Source organism: Chiloscyllium plagiosum, unplaced genomic scaffold (assembly GCF_037043375.1).
Source record: "Chiloscyllium plagiosum isolate Xiang-an unplaced genomic scaffold, Cpla_swu_hap1 HiC_scaffold_19, whole genome shotgun sequence".
Lineage (NCBI taxonomy): Eukaryota > Metazoa > Chordata > Chondrichthyes > Orectolobiformes > Hemiscylliidae > Chiloscyllium > Chiloscyllium plagiosum.
The window spans coordinates 45,216,273-45,236,176 of record NW_028270157.1 but is presented as its reverse complement, the minus strand read 5'-3'; the positions used below and the strand labels follow the sequence as shown (position 1 = coordinate 45,236,176).

The 19,904-nt window shown below is 41.1% G+C and overlaps 1 protein-coding gene across 3 annotated transcripts in view; it reads right to left on the bottom strand.

The window, feature by feature from the left end:
* Nucleotides 1-1,289: 1,289 nt before the first annotated feature.
* LOC122559606 (DENN domain-containing protein 2A) overlaps nt 1,290-19,904 on the bottom strand; it is a 148,218-nt gene continuing 129,603 nt past the window's right edge. For all 3 annotated transcript variants that reach the window (XM_043709382.2, XM_043709381.2, XM_087997286.1), the window contains exons 16-20: nt 17,153-17,194; nt 16,180-16,291; nt 8,071-8,310; nt 5,765-5,851; nt 1,290-5,556 (exon numbers count right to left, since the gene is read on the bottom strand). In XM_043709382.2, the coding sequence (XP_043565317.1) occupies nt 5,525-5,556; nt 5,765-5,851; nt 8,071-8,310; nt 16,180-16,291; nt 17,153-17,194 (513 nt within the window). In that variant the 3' untranslated portion in view covers nt 1,290-5,524. The remainder of the gene's footprint in view (nt 5,557-5,764; nt 5,852-8,070; nt 8,311-16,179; nt 16,292-17,152; nt 17,195-19,904) is intronic.

Genomic DNA, 19,904 nt, shown 5'->3' with positions numbered 1-19,904 from the left:
CTTGCTTATTTTCTTTTGTACCCAAAAGTTTTCCTTATAATTCTTGCCACTCTGCTTTTGCTTTAAGTTTGATACCATCTTTAACATTTCTAGTTGACCATAGAGAATGATTCTGTGTTTGCAGCCTTTCCTTGTTGGAACAAATCTATTCTGTATATTCTTAAATGTCTGTCACTTTGCTGTCCAAAATGTGTTGTTTAAAGTTTAAAATATTAGAACTAAATGTAAAATTTATGCCTGTTATACTTAGCTGCACCTAGGAATGCCTTCACAATGAGGTTATGAATTAATTGTAACTTGTGCACAGTCAGATCTTGTAGAGCCTGCTCTCTGCTTGGCTCTCGAATGTGCTATTCTAAGAAACTGTCCTGAAAAACATTCAATGAAAGCCTTATCTCGGCTAACCTTTTTGCCAGTCTGATGTTTCCAGTCTATATATAGATTTTAAAAACTTCATGACAATTACCAGACTTTGCTGACAAGATCCTACTATTTCTTCTTGTATACTCTGTCCTACTGTGTGGTTACTGTTGGAGTCAGTACACCCATCCACAAGTGACTTCTTGCATTTGGATAGAGATAAAAAATAACAAACCATTCTTACATCTTGCTTTCCAGCACTTAAGGTATTCAAGGATATGAGTCAAAGGTAGAAATATGGAATTAGGCCACATATCAGCCTTGATTACAGGCTCAAGGGGCTGAATGGCCTATTCCGTTCCTATGTACTTGGTTAATCTTTCTTTCTACTGGGCTAATACCTTCTTTATTAATATTTTGTTCATGCAGAGGTATTTAGGCCTACAGGTATTTGCTCTTCAGGTTTTTACATCAAAGACATAATGATAATTTGAGTGTGGGGCAACAAGGCAACTTGCAGATCATAGATACCTAAATCAGTGTCTGCCTAGCTTTGTTAACAGGAAGATATTCCACCTGTTGGAATCTTACTTGCAAACTCTATCCATTAACAACAATAGCCCAGATATTCTGATGGCCAGAGAGTTGTTGGAGCAGCCTAGCAGCTGACTCTGAATTGTCCAGAGTTTTTAATTTTCCAATGATTCCCCAATGTATGGGACCCCCGAGTTTGTTAAAATTGGAGAATTCAGAGGGTTCCAACTCACTTAGGCATAATATTTACCCAGCAAACGTTTCTATTAAACTGACCCCTCGATCTCTGCCAACTACACCTTCCTGCACCCCTTAGGACCCTTGACAACCACACCTACCAACTGTTTGGCCTAAACAGTGCTTCAAGATGATTGATAGGAAACATAGATACCTGCTTCAGCCATGGCTATTTATTTCTGACATCAAGCAATATCAGATGTTGAAAACATGTACAATCCTCAACACATAAAACCATCCAATTCTTGTATTGGCAAAAATTAACTGTGCATTAACATTGATTTCTACGTTGCTGCTTATAATGTCTTTTGTGCTCCTTTTATCTTGTACAGCTTAAGCAAGGCTGTCACTAGTTTATATTTCATTAGGAATACTGCTACATAACTAATGACTTGAGGTTCATACCTAATAAAACAGCCAATCTAATGGGGAGATTGTTTTTCTGAATTCATAACAGACACAAAGAGAACTTTGTTGGTATTTTAACTTTTATATGGCAACATCTTTAAAGCAGATGATTAAGAGTGATTATGCTAGAGTATCTTTGCAGGGACATTCAAAACCTACTGACATCTGTGACAGTCACAAAAAATGTATGAAAATTAACAGCTTTATTTCCCAGTTATTCTTTGCTTTTGTGTAATTTGTTTTAGAAAGTTTATACTTTGGGAAATGTATTTTGTTAATGTCCATTAAAACTTGCCTAAAACTTAAAACCAAAATGCCAGAGACATGGACAGAAACATTCACAGCATATTTAAAGATTTTCTCATAAGTATCTTTCCCTGCAATGCTTGTTATTGCTAATACATTGACCACATTCAAATCAACCTGCCTGTTATAAGCAGTGTTTGTACAATCAAACATAGAGTGCTATATGAAGAACAATTCAGCAAATTATTGGAAATTGCTGGACTTGGTTCAATTCCCTAGAATACACCACGGTTCTCCATTACAAAATATTTGAAACGTTAATCTGGAAATGAAGAGGAAATAGGTGGAGAAAAAAAGTCTCTGGATCAAAGAGAATGGAAGAGCTTAGAAACATCACAAGCCAGGATATTGAAACAAATTTCTTTCCTGCTGGAAAGCATATACTTCATTTGCATTGAATAAAAAGTCCTCAAGTATTTCTTGCTTTGTTTTAAGATAACAAATTATTCAATTCTGATACCATGCATGTTTCCAAAATTCAGTGACTTTTTTGCAGCACTCTGGTGTACAATGTTTTTATTGTCGCAAACAACTACTTTGTCCAGGCAAACCTATGTCCCAACACTACTAAAACTGATTGTATGGCCATTTGTCACATTGGTGTTTATGGGGCCTTGTTAATTGATTACCAGCATTTCCACATTACAACAGTAACCACATTTCAGGAAATACTTCACGAGGTGGAATACCCTGAGGTTATAAAAGAAACCATATCAGTGCAAACTCTGTGGAGATTTGCCTTTCCATTTAATGCATTTTAAAATGTTTTTTTAATTGACCATCCATACCCAACAAAATTAATTTGACAAATTACAAACAACAGACTTTGGTTAATCAGATCACTGAAATAAATAGAATTTTCTTTAAGTTACATGATACGATCCCAACTTTTATAGTGTTATACTCTAGCTATAGGAAATAGAAGTGACAGGGAGCATGTTTTAAGTGGACTCCATTCAGTTTGGACCATCCTCTCCTTTGAATTAGGTTTCAAAAATCCCATTCCCAATTATAAGACAAAACATTATGTCACAATGTAAGCAACATATTGTGGACATGTGCATGTACACACTTTCATATTAATCATTTGCCTTAAACATCTGACTCTCTTTATATCTCCCTCCAGTCACCTTATTGCTGTCACAGTTCCATTTTGTCTTTTACTTCAGTACACTGCACCCAATAATTGATCCTGCAATGGAGTACTTCAGCAGAGAGGTGCTTGATCTAAATCAAGAGATTGAATAGTGCTCAAGGACAAGATTTTCTCATGAAGTTTTTGACTACAAAAGTTAGCAAAATTAGAAAAAAATACCACAAGCCTACTTTAAAAATGAAACCTTGCACCAAATGGAGTCAATTCAATGTTTATCTCAGCACCTGAATCTCTGCTCACTGAAGTATCATATACAGAGTAATGGAGGATGTTGACCCACGAAAGCACAATTCCAAAGTAATCTGAATTGGACGTATATCTGATACTCTTGACAAAGTGAGATCCTAATCTCAGCTGACTGCAGAGAAAGAGTTGACTGTGATTGAAGCACTTCTCTCACAGAACTGGGAAGGTAATAGAGATTGGAAGTGACATCCATGTTGTCATTATTGTGCAATTTCTAAAGGCTAGTTAAAGAGTAGCATTGACTGGCAGCACGCTACTCATTTGAATATCCTCTCTGCTGAGGAATGACAGATGACAGAGGGACGAGAGAAAAATCTGGATTCCAGATTTGACTGATCCATCACCAAGGATTTGTTCCATAGGGTATTTGTTCACATTCTGCTAATCAAAGTTGAGCACATCCAAAGTAAATACTGAACTGACTTATTCAGCTGTTGGAGTGCTTCTAAAAGACTAGCATTCTGGAATTTCTTTTTGCTAGGAATATCTAAACTAAGAGCCTCCTAGTGATCATGCTGGTATTATAATTTGTCTATGTTAAACTAGAGTATAAGCTACATTACAGTGGTTAAAACATCAGTGCCCTTTTATGTGAAACCTATTTTAATGTGCATAGTTACTTTATGATTCACTCTCAGCCTTTTGTAAATATTCTCTGTATTGTTAAATCTCTTCCTGCACTAGTTGTCAGTCTAACTCTGTAAGCTTGAAAAATCAGCCTAGCAACATGCAGTCATTGCTGGACACTGCTGATTTTTCAGATGTATGTATGCTTGCTAGAAAAAGTGCAGATCTCTGAAGAGAACTGTGTTACAACCGTTCATGGTGTTGAAGGTCCATAGGTAAGATGCAAAAAATTGCAAACTGATCAATTTATAATTACTCTCTTCTACTGCAAGCCAGCTGTTTGTGATTTATTGCTAAATTTGATCTTTTTGTACTTTGCAATCTACAGCATAAATCTTGTTGCTAAAAGATCTGCAGCACACTGAATCCTGCTCAAGAGTATCGTAATCTAATTATCTGCATACAGTCAAGGCTGAGTGAGACCACTACAGAAAGAAACTCTTGCAGACCCATCTTGCTAGTTTGTGTTTAACAGCACACAGATAACGAGCTGAATTTAAAAAAATATTATAAGCCTTTGGATATGGATAGTTGCTGGATTTTGTCTAGAAGATGAGCGGTAACATTTTCATATTTACCATTACCTCAAATATGGGCAGATATTCATTAAGAGTAAACAAAGAAGGCTTATTTCCAATGAAATGAAATTGGATATTCCCTTATACTCTCCAAAACCAAGAGCTCCTCAAAATACAGTTTTCTATCAACTTATGGTGTCAATAATAATTCAATTTTGAATGCTACAAAGACATGCAATTCGGACAATAGACAGTATATTGATACAGTCAAGTGGTTCTGAAGTTTGACAATACTATACATTGTGATAAGATACTTGGACCTCTGGCTTCATTCCATGCATTGTGCACCTCATCCCTCAGCATATTGGTCCCATTATCAAGCAAAGTCTTTACCGAACGCTTCTAGTCTCTCCCTCACTGACCAGCACAAATGCACATTATGTACAGTACAAGATTGTACTGATCAAATCACATTGTTCATGCCAAACTCCTGACAGTAAAATCATATTACAATCTTAAACCCAGTATTCTCTCATTTGACAATGTGTTACACAGAAAATGACATACTTTTCAAACATTGTGGTGCAGTTATATTTCTGGTGTATCATGCTAAACTGGAAAGGACAAAGATTGTGGCTCCTGAGTATTGACAGTAGAGTTCAAAACCAAGTTTTTTTAAAAAAGTGTCTGAAGTCAGTCTTTTTTAATTCACAAATGTCTACTTTTTCTTTCCTCTTCCTTCATCTTCCAGCATGTTCCATGCCTGTTTTACCGTAGACCACTCCCAAATAGTACTTTCTCCATCCTTTGCTTGTTTCTCCAACTCTTCTACAGATTATAGGGTGTGACACCCTGCAGGTAATCTTTATCCAATGAGAAGTGAAAGCCAAACAGAGACAAGGCAGACTTCATGCAAGTCTAAATAATAAATATTCAATGGAACTGGGTTTTATTCCCCCTCAAGGCTTTCACATTAGATCGAGCACAGCTTTGAAGCAACAGTCTCCCTTTTCTCTTCAACACATATTGCTGTAATGACAATCTAAAATCAATGATCCATCAAATCAAAGAAAAAGTGACTCTGCTAGATTTAGCCTTCTTTCGCATTAAGATGCCTTTCAAATGATTAGTTTTACTTCTTGTGAAGGAATTTCATTTTACTTCCTAGAAATAGACAAACATTTGGTTAACTTTCACAACATTGAAAGTATGAACATCAAACAGACAAAAAAAAGCTAATATCTAGTTATGCAAGAAATGAAACATAAACTATTGACACAGACAGTTGGTAAACCACAAAGTGTGAAGATCATAAATGACTGAAAGAAATTGATCCAAGTCCTATTTTGAAAGCGAATGAAAATGCATTTACCTAGGCCTCTAAGAAATCGGTTCATCCCTCTTTGTTCACTCCCAGGGAGAGATTCAAGATAGTCCTGTGCTCTGACCTCAAATAACCCTGCAGGCGATAAAAAATATTTACATAAGGAATGGGTACATTAGGAAAAATAGGACTAACATGTCAGAGCACGCATCTCAACACAAGTGCTGCAATACACCCACTTCCTTCTATCTTTTCTTGCTTCTCTATTTTCTACATAGACATGTAGGATATGTCACAGATAACATTTATCTAATAATAACTGAAAGCTAGGTTGTGATGAACATACTAAAGGCAAGCCCATATAATAAATATTCAATAGAATTGGTGTTATTGCCCACCCAAGGCCTCTTCTTGGTTACTCTGTTAAACCAGTATGTTAAGGGTAAGTTACATTTGAATGATTCATTGAACACGACCTTCTTAACTCAGAAACCTGGCCATTGGCAGAATCATATCAGTTCTGAGTACTGAGTACAGTCTTCCCACCTCTAACCAGCCATAAAAACCCTTGACCCCATCAAACCCTTTGTAAAGGAGCTGCAAGATCACCAAAAACTTTATTTGGAAGCACTAGCTTTCATCAGGTGGTTGTGCAGTACAAGATCATAAGACACAGAATTCATAGCAAAAGATTAGTGTCATACAGTGATATATTGAACAAACCTGGATTGTTAAGTCTTTCACCTTTTAGAATGCAGGTTTCAGTTCATTAATATGTAAATCCCAGAACGTCTTTTAAGTCACTTCTCAAGATAACATTAGGTTTTATAACAAAAGGTAACATCTCAGCTCAGACAATGCCTTAAAGATATGAGGTCAGAGTCTGTCTGTAGCCCAATCTTGAGTCAAACTGGTTTGATGAGATTATATTCCCTACAATGTGGAAACAGGCCATTTGACTCAACAAATTCACACAAACTCCAAAGAGTAACCCATCCAGACCTATTCCCCTACCCTATACCTACCCCTGACTAATGCACCTAACACTATGGGCAATTTAGAATGGCCAATTTACCTGACCTGCACATTGTTGGATTGTGGGAGTAAACCGGAGCACCCAGAGGAAACCCACACAGACATGGGGAGAATGTGCAAACTCCACACAGATAGTCACCCAAGGCTGGAATCAAACCCAGGCCCCTGGTGCTTTGAGGCAATACTGCCAACCACCGTGCCACATGGCTCTATTTCCAAAGTAGAACTTGCAAAATATTACATGTAATGACTGCCTGCAGATTGTGCATTTTTGAGCAAAATAGAATGTATCTGCAAATACAAATTATATGTATATGTGTATACTTATATGTGTGTGTGCATACATGAGAGAGAGAGTGTGTTTGCATGTGTGAAAGCTTGGTAAAGTGTGTGTGTGATGGAGGATAAGCCTGTGAGAGGGTGTGTGTGAGAGAAAGAGAGAGAGAGGGAGAGAGAATGGGTGAGAGTGTACAGTGTAGTGGGGTCACCTGTAGAGTGACATGTACCCAATGTCCCAGTTGAGGCCATCCCCATGGGTACCAAACTTGGCTCTCAACCTCTGCTCAGCCACTCTGCGTTGTTCTGGATCAGTGGTGCTGGAAGAGCACAGCAATTCAGGCAGCATCCGAGGACAGGCAAAATCGACGTTTCGGGCAAAAGCCCTTCATCAGGAATAAAGGCAGAGAGCCTGAAGCGTGGAGAGATAAGCTAGAGGAGGGTGGGGGTGGGGATAGAGTAGCATAGAGTACAATAGGTCAGTGGGGAAGGAGATGAAGGTGATAGGTCAGGGAGGAGAGGGTGGAGTGGATAGGTGGAAAAGGAGCTGGGCAGGTCAGACAAGTCCGGACAAGTCAGGGGACCGTGTTGCTGGAGGTTAGAAACTAGGATGAGGTGGGAGAAGGGGAAATGAGGAAACTGTTGAAATGCCCATCATTCAATATATCGCTTCAGTTGCGCGACACAGTGATCTTTTGCTATAAATTCTGTGTTTTATGATTCTGCTCCACAGCTACCTGAAGGAGCAGCGATCTGAAAGCCTGTACTTCCAAATAAACCTGTTGTGCGATTTTTAACTTTGTACACCCCAGTTCAATACTGGTGCCTCCACATCATGCTTTATTTCAGACAGTCTGAGGGGGGAACGGAATACATTTTATTAAATGTTTCCATAAGGCCAGCATTTGTATATTATGATATTATTTATTCTTATATGTGACATGGTTAACTGACAAAATACATGAATGAGTTTGACAAAGTTGTGAGAGAGGGGGTGAAAGGGAGGAGGGAAGAAGCGGCAATATTATGACTAGTATTTTCACCTTTCACCCCGAGTTTTCTTAGTTCTCGATCTTGAATGAATCCACCAAACATCTGTGTTTCCATGAAAACCTCCAGAAACCGTCGGACACTTTTTGACGTGATAGACTTGCGAAATGCCTCCCAAAGGAATAATCTTTCGTCTTTCTCATTGGAAGTCATGTACAAAGAGTAGTGACCGACTATTTCCACAAAGAAACGGACAAAGGTCTCAGACACCACACTATTAAGACAGCCAGGATCTACAAAGAGAAATGAACATAAACCACAATATTAATTTTGATAGGGAGGCTTGCTTGACTCCATAACAATGCGCCATTTGCAAGTGTGTAAGTATTTGTGTGTGCTTCCCCATTGTTACAATTGATGCACAGATGGAGAACTTTAAGCCAATCATTGAAAATTCAACTTGGTACAGCTCTGGGGAAAGATATGAGGGGGATTAGGAGTGGGAGCAGGGAATGGGGTTAGGGATGGTGGTGGAAATTGTAGAACTAATTAAATAGGTTTTCACAAAGTGTAAGCGCAGAGAGGGTGGGAAGTGAGGGGATCACAATATTGATTAAGAAATTGATTAATGCAGTAAGGAGGGGTGATACCTTGAAAAGATCATCAAATTTAGACCATATGGGTAGAAATAAACAATAGAAATGGGCAAACAAGCTGTTGAATATGTATTATAGGTCCCAAAACAATCAAGGAGGGACACAGGAATAAATGTGTAAACAAATTTCAGAGGTGTAAGAGAAATAATGCAGTAATAGGAGATTTTAACTACACAAATATGAACTGGAATACTTTTAGTGCACAATATAGGGAGGGAGTAAAATACTTAAATTGCATTCAGGAGAATTTTTCTTTTAGCCAACACATAATAAGCCCCACAAGGAAGAGGGCAGCTCTAGACCTAATGAGGAAATTAGCTTGGGCAGGTAGAAAGTGCATCAGTGAGGGTGTATTTTGGAGATAGTAACCATAACTCAAATACATTTAGGATGGTTATGGAAAAGGAGAAGGATAGGCTGGGAATAAAAAAGCTTTTTCCCAGTTTAGAATTTAAGATACAATTTGTCTGAAATGGATCAGGAATAGCTACTTGTAGCTAAAACGGTCAGAGCAGTGGAAGGCCTTCAAGGAGGAAATGGCAAGGGCACTTGGCAAAAATGTTTTGTAAAGACAATGGGTAGGACTAAGACCAGATCACTCTGGATATAAAGGAACAGGAAGGCTGATTTTTTTTTTAAAAAAAGGAAGCTCATGGAAAATACTGAGGGGTCAATATGGTAGAGTCCCTCGAGAGAAATAAAAACTACAGGGGAAACTTAAAAAGGAAAGCTAGCTAGAAAAAAAGAAAACCTGAAGGATTTATAAAAAATATATAAAAAGCAAAAGAATAACCAGAGAAAAGGTACGACCCATACAGGTAACGTCTGCTTGGACCAGAAGATGCGAACACAGTTTTTAATGAATACTTTGTAATGGTCTTCACAATGAAAAAGAATAACACACACATAGATATCAGGGAGGAGGAGTGTGAAGTATTAAAAGAAATGAACATAGAGGTTATGGTGCTGAACAATTTAGCTGCCTTAACTATCTGTTTAACCTCAATTGTGGGGAAGTTATTAGAAATAATTCTGAGGGACAGAATAAATCTGCATTTGAAGACCCACAGATTAATCACAGATAGTTAGCATGGACTTGCTGAGCGAAGGTCATATCCTAATAAATATGATTGAATCTTTTGAGGAAGTAACCAGGAATCCTGATGAGGGTAATACGTTTAATGTGGTCTACATGGACTTTAGCGAGGCTTGTGATAAGGTTCCTTATGGCTGATGGTCAAGAAAGAGGATATGCAGGAATGTAGACCAAAGACCATAAGGGCAGAAATTAAGCCATTCGGCCCATCAAGTCTGCTCATGGAGTCATAGAGACATACAGCATGGAAACAGACCCTTCAGTCCAACCATGCCGACCAGATATCCCAACCCAATTGAGTCCCACCTGCCAGCACCTGGCTCATATCCCTCCAAATCCTTCCTATTCATATACCTATTCATATACTCATCTGGATGCCTTTTAAATGTTGCAATTGTGCTAGCCTCAACCACTTTCTCTGGCAGCTCATTCCGTACACGTACCACCCTCTGCGTGAAAACGTTACTCCTAGGATCTCTCATATATCTTTCCCCTCTCACCCTAAACCTTTGCCCTCCAGTCCTGGACTCCCTTACACCAGGAAAGAGACTTTGTTTATTTATCCTATCCATGTCCCTCATGATTTTATAAACCTCTATAACCTCTCCCCTCAGCCTCAGACACTCCAGGGAAAACAGCCCAAGCCTATTCAACTTCTCCCTACAGCTCAAATCCTCCAACCCTGGCAACATCCTTGGAAATCTTTTCTGAACCCTTTCAAGTTTCACAACATCTTTCCGATAGGAAGGAGACCAGAAGCGCATGTAATATTCCAACAGTGGCCTAACCAATATCCTGTACAGCCGCAACATGACCTCTCAACTCCTATACTCAATACTCTGACCAATAAACGAAAGCATACCAAATGCCTTCTTTACTATCCTATCTACCTGTGACTCCACTTACAAGGAACTATGAACCTGCACTTCAAGGTCTCATTGTTCAGCAACACATTCCAAGACCTTATCATTATGTGTATAAGTTCTGCCTTGATTTGCCTTTCCAAAATGCAGCACCTCACATTTATTTAAATTAAACTCCATTTGCCACTCATTGGCCCATGTGATCAAGATGCTATACGCCAAGGTAATTTTCGTCGCTGTCCACTACACTTCAAATTTTGGTGTAATCTGCAAACTTACTAAGTAGTTTGCTGATGACATAAAAATTGATCCAGTGGTAAATAATGAGCACAGCTGTGAACTGCAGGAGGATATCAATGACTGGTCAGGTGGGCAGAGCTGTAGCAAATGTAATTCAACACAAAAATGTGAGGTAATGCACTTGGAGAGGGCTAACAAGGCAAGGGATTAGAAAATGAACGATAAGATCCTGCAAACTACTGAAGATCGGAGGGACCTTGGAGAGAACATCCATAGATCCCTGAAGGTAGTAGGTCAGGTATATAAGCTGGTCAAGAAAGCATATATAACTTGCCTTTATTAGCCAAGACATAGAAATAAGAACAGGAACATTATCTGGAACTGTATAAATCACTGGTTATCCACATCCAGTTTTCTCCCACAATTCAAAGATGTGCAGGTCAGTTGAATTGGCCATAGTGTTAGGTGCATTAGTCTGAGGGAAATGGGTCTGGGTGGATTACTCTTCAAAGGGTCAGTATGTGCTTGTTGGCATGTTTCCACACCGTAGGGAATCTAATCTTCAAAAAACAAACAAACTGGAGTACTGTGTGCAGTTCTGGTCACCATATTGTAGGAACGATGTGATTGTACTAGAGAGGATGCAGAGGCAGTATACAAGGATGTTCCCTGGACTGGTGGGTCTGAGCTGTGAAGAACGACTGGTTAGATTGGGGTTGTTTTCCTTGGAGAAGAAAAAGTTGAGAGGGGACTGGATAAAAGTATACAAAATTATGAGGTAGAGTGGATTAGAAGGCACTTTTTCCAATAGTAGAGGTATCAATAACCCGGGGCATAGATTTAAGACAAGAGGTAGAACGTTAAGAGGAGAGTGGAGGAGAAATATTTTCACCAGGGGGTGATGAGAATTTATAACGCAATGCCTGAAGGAGTGATTGAGTCAGAAACTCTAGTAACATTTAAGCAGTGTTCAGATGAATTGTCATAGCTTCCAGGAGGAACGACAAACCAAATAATCACTTTTCATTTCTGGAACCTTCTAAGTGCATAGAATTATAGAGGTGTATACAGCACGGAAACAGACCCTTTGGCCAAACTCCTCCATGCCAACTAGGTTTCCTAAACTGAACCAGTCCCATTTGCCTGTTTTTGGACCATATCCTTCTAAACATTTCCTATCCATATGTCTATCCAAATGTCTTTTAAATGTTGTAATTGTACCCACCTCTATCATTTCCTTTGGCAGCTCCTTCCATATATGCAGCGCTCTCTATGTGAAAAGTTAACCCTCAGGTCACTTTGAAATCTTTCCCCTCTCACCTTAAACGTATGCCCTCTTGTTTTAGACTCCCTTACCCTGGGGAAAAGACCTTGGCTATTCACCTTATCTGTGCCCCTCATGATTTTATAAACCTCTGTAAGGTCATCCCTCAGCCTCCTACATTGTGGAGAAGAAAATCCCAGTCTCACTTTGTAACTCAAAACTTCCAGTCTTGGTGACATCCTTGTAAATCTTTTTTGCACCCTTTCCAGTTTAATAACATCCTTCCCATAGTATTGCGACCAGAATTGTACATAGTACTCCAAATGTGGCCTTACCAATATCCTGTACAGCTGTAACATGATGTCCCAACTCCTGTACTCAATGCTCTGACCAATGAAAGCAAGCATGCCAAATGCTTCCTTCACAAGCCTGTCCTATCTGTGCATGTTTTTAATTTTCTGCATGGTGTTGTTACTGCTGCTTATGTTATTATTAATAGACCTGCTTCATAGTTATAAACTACACTGCAGTCTGGTGGTATCTATCATACTGCTTTCAAAAGCCTAGGGGAGCACAAGACAGCCAGTAACTCAGTGCCAACTCTCGCCTCAGAATCTGAACGTTGTGGGTTCAAGTCCATCTGCAGAAACTTGAGCTGTAAGTCTAATCTAAAATGTCAGTACTTGGGGGTGTTGTGTACCCATGCAGTACTGGGGGAGTTCTGCACCCATGCAGTACTAGGGGAATTGTGAAACCGTCCAGTACTGGGGGAGTTCTGCACCCATGCAGTACTCGGGGAGCTATGCACCCATGCAGTACTAGGGGAACCGTGCAGTACTGGGGGAGTTCTGCCCCAGAAGTGTTGTCCATATGATGAAATGCAAAACTCAGGCCCAGTCTGCACTCTGAGGTGGTCTTAAAAATATCCCATGACATTATTCTGAGAAAGAACAGGGGAGTTTATTTTAGTGTAGTAAATAGCATTTATGCCTGAATTAACAAGATTGGAACAGGGTTATGAAACTGCCTAATTTGTTATGAGCTGGCTTGGATCTTACTGAGACTAAAACGACAAGATTTCATAATTTTCAACAGAGAACAATAATTTTAATTATACAAAGTTAGAACAGTTCAGTTACCCTTGACCTGTTCTGAGGGATCTATTGAAAACCTCCAAACAAGCTCCACCCTTGTTTGTGGGTGGCACAGTGGTTAGCACTGCTGCCTCACAGCGCTAGAGACCCGCGTTCAATTCCCGCCTCGGGCAACTGGCTGTGTGGAGTTTGCACATTCTCCCAGTGTCTGTGTGGGTTTCCTCCGGGTGCTCCGGTTTCCTCCCACAGTTCAAAAGATGTGCAGGTTAGGTGAATTGGCCATGCTAAATTGCCTGTAGTGTTAGGTGAAGGGGAATGGGTCTGGGTGGGTTGCTCTTCGGAGGGTCGGTGTGGACTAGTTGGGCCGAAGGGCCTGTTTCCACACTGTAAGTAATCTAATCTAATACAACATTAAATATTTATATGTTATATTCCAACAACCAACAGGTTAATCAAATAGCAAATCTGGTGAAGACAAATTTATCATATTTCTCATTAATATCTGCAGGGTTGCTGACACTGTGGATCAATAAAACTTCACAAGGAATTCCAATTCATCATGATTGAAGATTTAGCTTTAATGTTTTCTCAAAAGCCACTCAGGATTATAGACTACCTCACTGAGACTCACATTTTGGTAGCTGACTCTCCCATTCTGGACTCTGCTCTCCAGTACTCACAGGCACATTGTCAGCTTGTCTGCAGATAACAAACTCCAGCAAGTTAGCACTGTCCCTGCATTTCTCCGGGTCCTACTCTTGCTTGGCTGCACAAAACAAATATTCCTTGTACAGCTCCAGGGGCTTTTCCTAAGACTTAAAAAGACTTAGTTGCACCTATTGGCTTCCTGGATTGCAGCACCTTTTTGGGATGCAATTTCTGTTTCTATGTTTGTGATAGAATAACATCCTGAAGGTGATAACCTTCTCATCTGACTTCCTCTATTGAATTGCCTAAAAAATGACTGTTCGGTTGCCCTTGAACTGTTCTGAGGGACCTATTGAAAAGCTCTCAACAAACTCCACCCCTGTTTGTATGCAATATTGAATATAACTAATATTTTGAACAGTCAAATATAATATTCTGTTAGAATTTTGTTTCCTAAATGCTGTAATGTTCAGGGATTGCTGGCATACACAGTATGTAATAGGCAGAAACAAAAAGTCTGCTGTAATGAAATTCTGCATGATTGCTATTATTTTGCTTTTAGTTGATTCCTTGCTGTGCTTCAATTGGCTGCTTATAAATGGGGACAGTATTGAAACGTACTTCATTGGGTGTAAAATACAACAGTGTGTCCTCAGGTTCTGATACACGCTGTACCAATGGCAGCCGATATGTCTTTTTGCCACATCCAGCAATCTAAGTATCGTGATGTTAGCTTCTGCTCACTCTCTGGAGTTGCTACTGTACCACTTATTGAATAAATAAAAGGTAGACTGCGATCCAAAGACAGCAAGGGTTTGTTATGGATGTAACTCTTGGTACTTTGAACATACAGGACACTTGTTCCAGCACATACAGCTCTGTTGTAATGTAGGGATCCTGATCTGAATTTGAGATCATGCTTCCAACAAGGTCAAATGAGTTGGTATCTTATTGCCTGTGCCAGCAGACTGAGGCTTTTAATTTCTGTTTATTCTTTTACTGTTGATTCTCACTCAGTTTGCAGTCAGGTGCCATTGAATTACTGTAAATACATTAGAATTAACTACAGAGAATGCTGGAGAAACTCAGTGGGTCTGGCACCATCTGTGGAAATAAAATGACTCTTCTTTGAAGAACTGATTTTGCCATATCTGCTGAGTTTCTGTAGCATTGTGTTTGTTTCAGATATCCTGCATCTGCAGTACAGTGGAACCTCGATTATCCGAATGAGATGGGTGGGCACTATTTTGTTTGGATAATTGATTATTCAGTTAATCGATTCAATGCCTTTCCTCTCAGGCTTGTAGTTTTCTATTAAGACTGCTCCCCGTTCAGGAGACTAGCAGCAGCACAGCACGCACGAGCACCCGCCCGCCCCCAACACCGCCCCCACCCACCCCCGTCAAACACTGCCCTCCACCCACCAACACTGCCCCTGTCCCCGACACCACACCCCGGACCGCCCTCAACCCCGCCCCCGATACTGCACGCCACACCCCCCAACCCAGTCAAACACTGCCCTCCACCCACCAACACCACCCCGCCTCTGACACCGCACCCTGAACCCCCTGCAATCCCATCCAATACTGCCTCCCACCCGCTCCCGACACCACCCCCACCACCCGTCAAACACCACCCTCCACCCACCAACACCACCCCTGGCACCACACCCCAAACCCCTCTTCAAGCCCGCCCCGACACTACACCCAGCACCCTCCCTCAACTCCATCCAACACCGCCTCCCACCCGCCCCCGACACCAAACCCCGCCCGCATCCCAACCCTGTCCAACACTGCCCCCTCCATCCGCCCCTACCCCCTCTCCGGGCCAGCCAGACTGGACACGAACAAGAAGACCACCTTGTTTTTGGTGGGGGCGGGGGGCGGGGGTGGTGGGGATGAGTCTCCAAATAGCGCACGCACACAACTTTTTAATAGATTCCACCTTTGCCCTGTGCAGGATAATATTGGACAGATTATCTGGTAAGGGGGGGGGGGGGTTTAGGGTACACCCCTGTGTAGAACTCCAGGGAAAGAGAGAAAGAGTGGTGGGAGATCAGTCATTTTGAGATGGTGCCTGCGCTCCCATCAGTCCAGGACTATTCTCGAAAGCACTTCTAAACTTGTAAACAAAAGATGTGATCAGTGTTGGACACACGTCTTTGATGTAATGTTTCTGTCAAGACCTCGAGATCTCCTTCGGATAATCCAATTTTCAGATAATTCATATCCAGATAATGGAGGTTCCGCTATATTTTGTTTATATTAACAGAAAGGCTGCCTGATTCACTGATGCCCTTACTATCCAGGGAAGAGTCCTCCTCTTCTTGACTGGCCAACTCAGTCCGCATCTCGAGGACATGCTCAAGTGCCACCTGCAGTTTGCGTGGTAGAATGGAGTCTTCGTCATCCACCTGATCAAATAAAAGAAATAAGTAGTGAGCAGCAGGCATAGCTAACAGCTGCATTTGGTACCAGTTAGGTCTGTGGTAGTGATGCCTGAAGTAAGTCTCAGTAATGTGACCACAGCAATAACATTGAGTCAAGAGTGATGGATCAGGCAGGACTCAGCATTTTCAGGAGCCATCTTTCAGGAGCATCGAAATATTTTGTGACACCGCTGAAAGTAGTGGTGTTGGGATGTTCTCCCCGTGCCCTGGCTTGCACTTATTTCTCAACCAGCACAATAAGAAACCAAACTAATTGGTCACTCATACCACTGCTTTTAGAAGCATCTTTCTCTAATCAAAATTGGTGATGTATTAGCCTACAAAATAACAGCGATTACAATTCATTGTTGTTAATGTTTTTGAATATCCTAAAGATGAATAAGGAACTAAAAAAAACACACTGGTATCTGCCTCCACTCTGTGAATAGATTTTGAGTTTGCCCACTGGTGTTGAATGTTGAGAGAAGTTGGCAGGCCACTTTCCACTTTTCCTGGTTGCTAGTTGCATTGAGACTATCACCTCTTTTATATACTTGCACAATGTTATAATTCTCCACTATATGCTAATATTGAGGGAGGTGTTAAGATGGGTGGACTACTTTCACTGCTTTCTTTTCAATTTCCTACTCGTCCTCCATTGTAGGAATGTGGATAGCTTTCCCAACATGTCACAAAAAATTCACTCTATGCGCGCGCGCGCACACACACACACACACACACACACACACACACACACACACGCTAATCAAACTCACAGTGAGGGTGTTTTGTGCCATCGTGGCTCTGACCATCTCTAATCATATCTGAAATAAATGTGGCACTCACCTGTCTGAGAAACTTGTTTGTCCCAAGATTAACTACCAGGACCTGTAAAAAGAAAAATAAAGCACCTTCACACCTTGACTCTGCTTTAAGACAGATTTTCCCTTTTACATTTCAATATTGACATAATAATAATTTTGGCCATAACATAAAAGGAGAACAACCAACGTACATAATCCCTTAAGGCAGGAGAAGTTAATTCCTTTCACTGTTAGACATAACCCACATGCAACCAATCTCACCACCCTTACTAGGTGAAAAATACTGTTTTTTTTAAAAAGATTTGCTACTAATTTCCCATGGATTTAAAACCTTTAGTTTGCAACATTAGTGCCAGCCAAGAGCTGTCTGAGAGTGGAAATGAATGATACCGTTAATCTGTTAAAGCAATTCCAGTACGTGTTTACGTTCTGCCTTAAGTATGTACTGAAAAGCAAAGATTACATTATTAAATCTCCTTTCTTCAGTTCTGCAGAAGGCTAAATAGGTAAAACAACTGCCCATTACATCAAGAGAAAGATCGTCTCAAGAAATGATTCATCAACTTCCAAGTGATCAACATAGATTAAATACAAAGTAAAACTCAAGATAAAAGATCAGTCTACAGCATGGCAATTGATCCACAATGACCAGTGCCTTGCCATGGGTCTCATTATCAAGGGTGCAGTATTGTGCTGTGAACAAAGAACAGTACAGCACAGGAACGAGCCCGTCGGCCCTCCAAGCCTCCGCCGATCCAGGTCCTCTACCTAAACCGGTCGCCTATTTTCTACAGATCTGTATCCCTCTGCTTCCTGCCCATTCATGTATCTGTCTAGATACGTCTTAAATGACGCTATCGTTCCTGCCCCTACTACCTCCGCTGGCAACACATTCCAGGCACTCACCACCCTCTATGTAAAGAACTTTACCTGTATATCTCCCCTAAACTTTTTCCCTCTCACTTTGAACCTGTAACCTCTGGTAGTTGAGTCCCCCACTCTGGGAAATAGCTTCTTGCTATCCACCCTGTTGACACCTCTCATGATTTTGTAAGCCTCAATCAGGTACCCCCTCAACCTCCTCCTTTCCAATGAAAATAATCTTAATCCACTCAACCTCTCCTCATAGCTAGCGCCTTCCAAGCTAGGTAACATCCTGGTGAACCTCCTCTGCACCCTCTCCAAAGTATCCACATCCCTTTGGTAATGTGGCGACCAGAACTGTACATAGTATTCCAAATGTGGCCAAACCAAAGTCTTATAAAACTGTACCAATACCTGCCAACTCTTGTACTTAATACCTGTCCAATGAAGGAAAGCATGCTGTACACCTTCTTGACCACTCTACTGTCCTCTGTTGCCACCTTCAGGGAACAATGGACCTGAACACCCAGATCTCTCTGTACATCAGTTTTCCCCAGGACTTTTCCATTTACTGTACAGTTCTCTCCTGAACTGCATCTTCCAAAATGCATCACCTCACATTTGTCCAGATTCAACTCCATCTGCCATTTCTCTGCCCAACTCTCCAATCTACCTATATTCTGCTGTATTCTCTGACAGTCCCCTTCGCTATCTGCTACTCTGCCAATCTTACTATCATCTGCAAACTTGCTAATGAGGCAACCTCCACCTTCGTTCAATCATTTGCGTACATCACAAACAACAATGGTCCTAGCATGGATCCCTGTGAAACACCACTGGTCACAGGTCTCCATTCTGAGAAGTTCCCTTCCACTACTACTCTCGGTCTCCTGTTGCCCAACCAGTTCTCTATCCATCTAGCTAGAACACCCTGGACCCCATGCGACTTCACCTTTTTCATCAGCCTACCATGGGGAACCTTATCAAATGTCTTACTAAAGTCCATGTATATGACATCTACATCCCTTCGACATCATATACATGGACTTTAGTAAGGCGTTTGATAAGGTTCTACTGTTGTGGTTCTGTTCGCCGAGCTGGGAACTTGTGTTGCAGACGTTTCATCCCCTGTCTAGGTGACATCCTTAGTGCTTGGGAGCCTCCTGTGAAGCGCTTCTGTGATCTTTCCTCCAGCATTTGTAGTGGTTTGAATCTGCTGCTTCCTAGATAGGGGACGAAACATCTGCAACACAAATTCCCAGCTCGGCGAACACAACCACAACAACGAGCACCCGAGCTACAAATCTTCTCACAAACTTTGAAGGTTCTACTAATGGAGAAAGTGAAGTCACATGGTGTGCAGGGTGTTCTAGCTAGGTGGATAAGGAACTGGTTGAGCAACAGGAGACAGAGAGTAGTAATTGAAGGGAATTCCTTGAAATGGAGAAAGGTGACCAGTGGTGTTTCATAGGGATCAGTGCTGGGATAGACTGGAGAGTTGGACGGAGAAGTGGCAAATGGAGCTCAATCCAGGCAAATGTGAGGTGATGCATTTTGGGAAGTCTAATTCTAGAATGAACTATACTGTAAATGGAAGAGCCTTGGGAAAAGTTGATGAGCAGAAAGATCTGGGAGTGCAGGTCCATTTTACCCTGAAGATGGCTGCACAGGTGGATAGAATGCTCAAGGAGGTATATGGTATGCTTGCCCTCATTGGACGGGGTAATGAGTATAAGAGCTGGCATGTCATGTTAAAATCGTACAAGACATTGGTTCGGCCGCATTTAGAATACTGTGTACAGTTCTTGTCGCCACATTACCAAAAGAATGTGGACACTTTGGAGAGGGTGCAGAGAAGGTTTACGAGGTCACTGCCTAGTATGGAAGGTGCTAGCTATGAAGAGACGTCG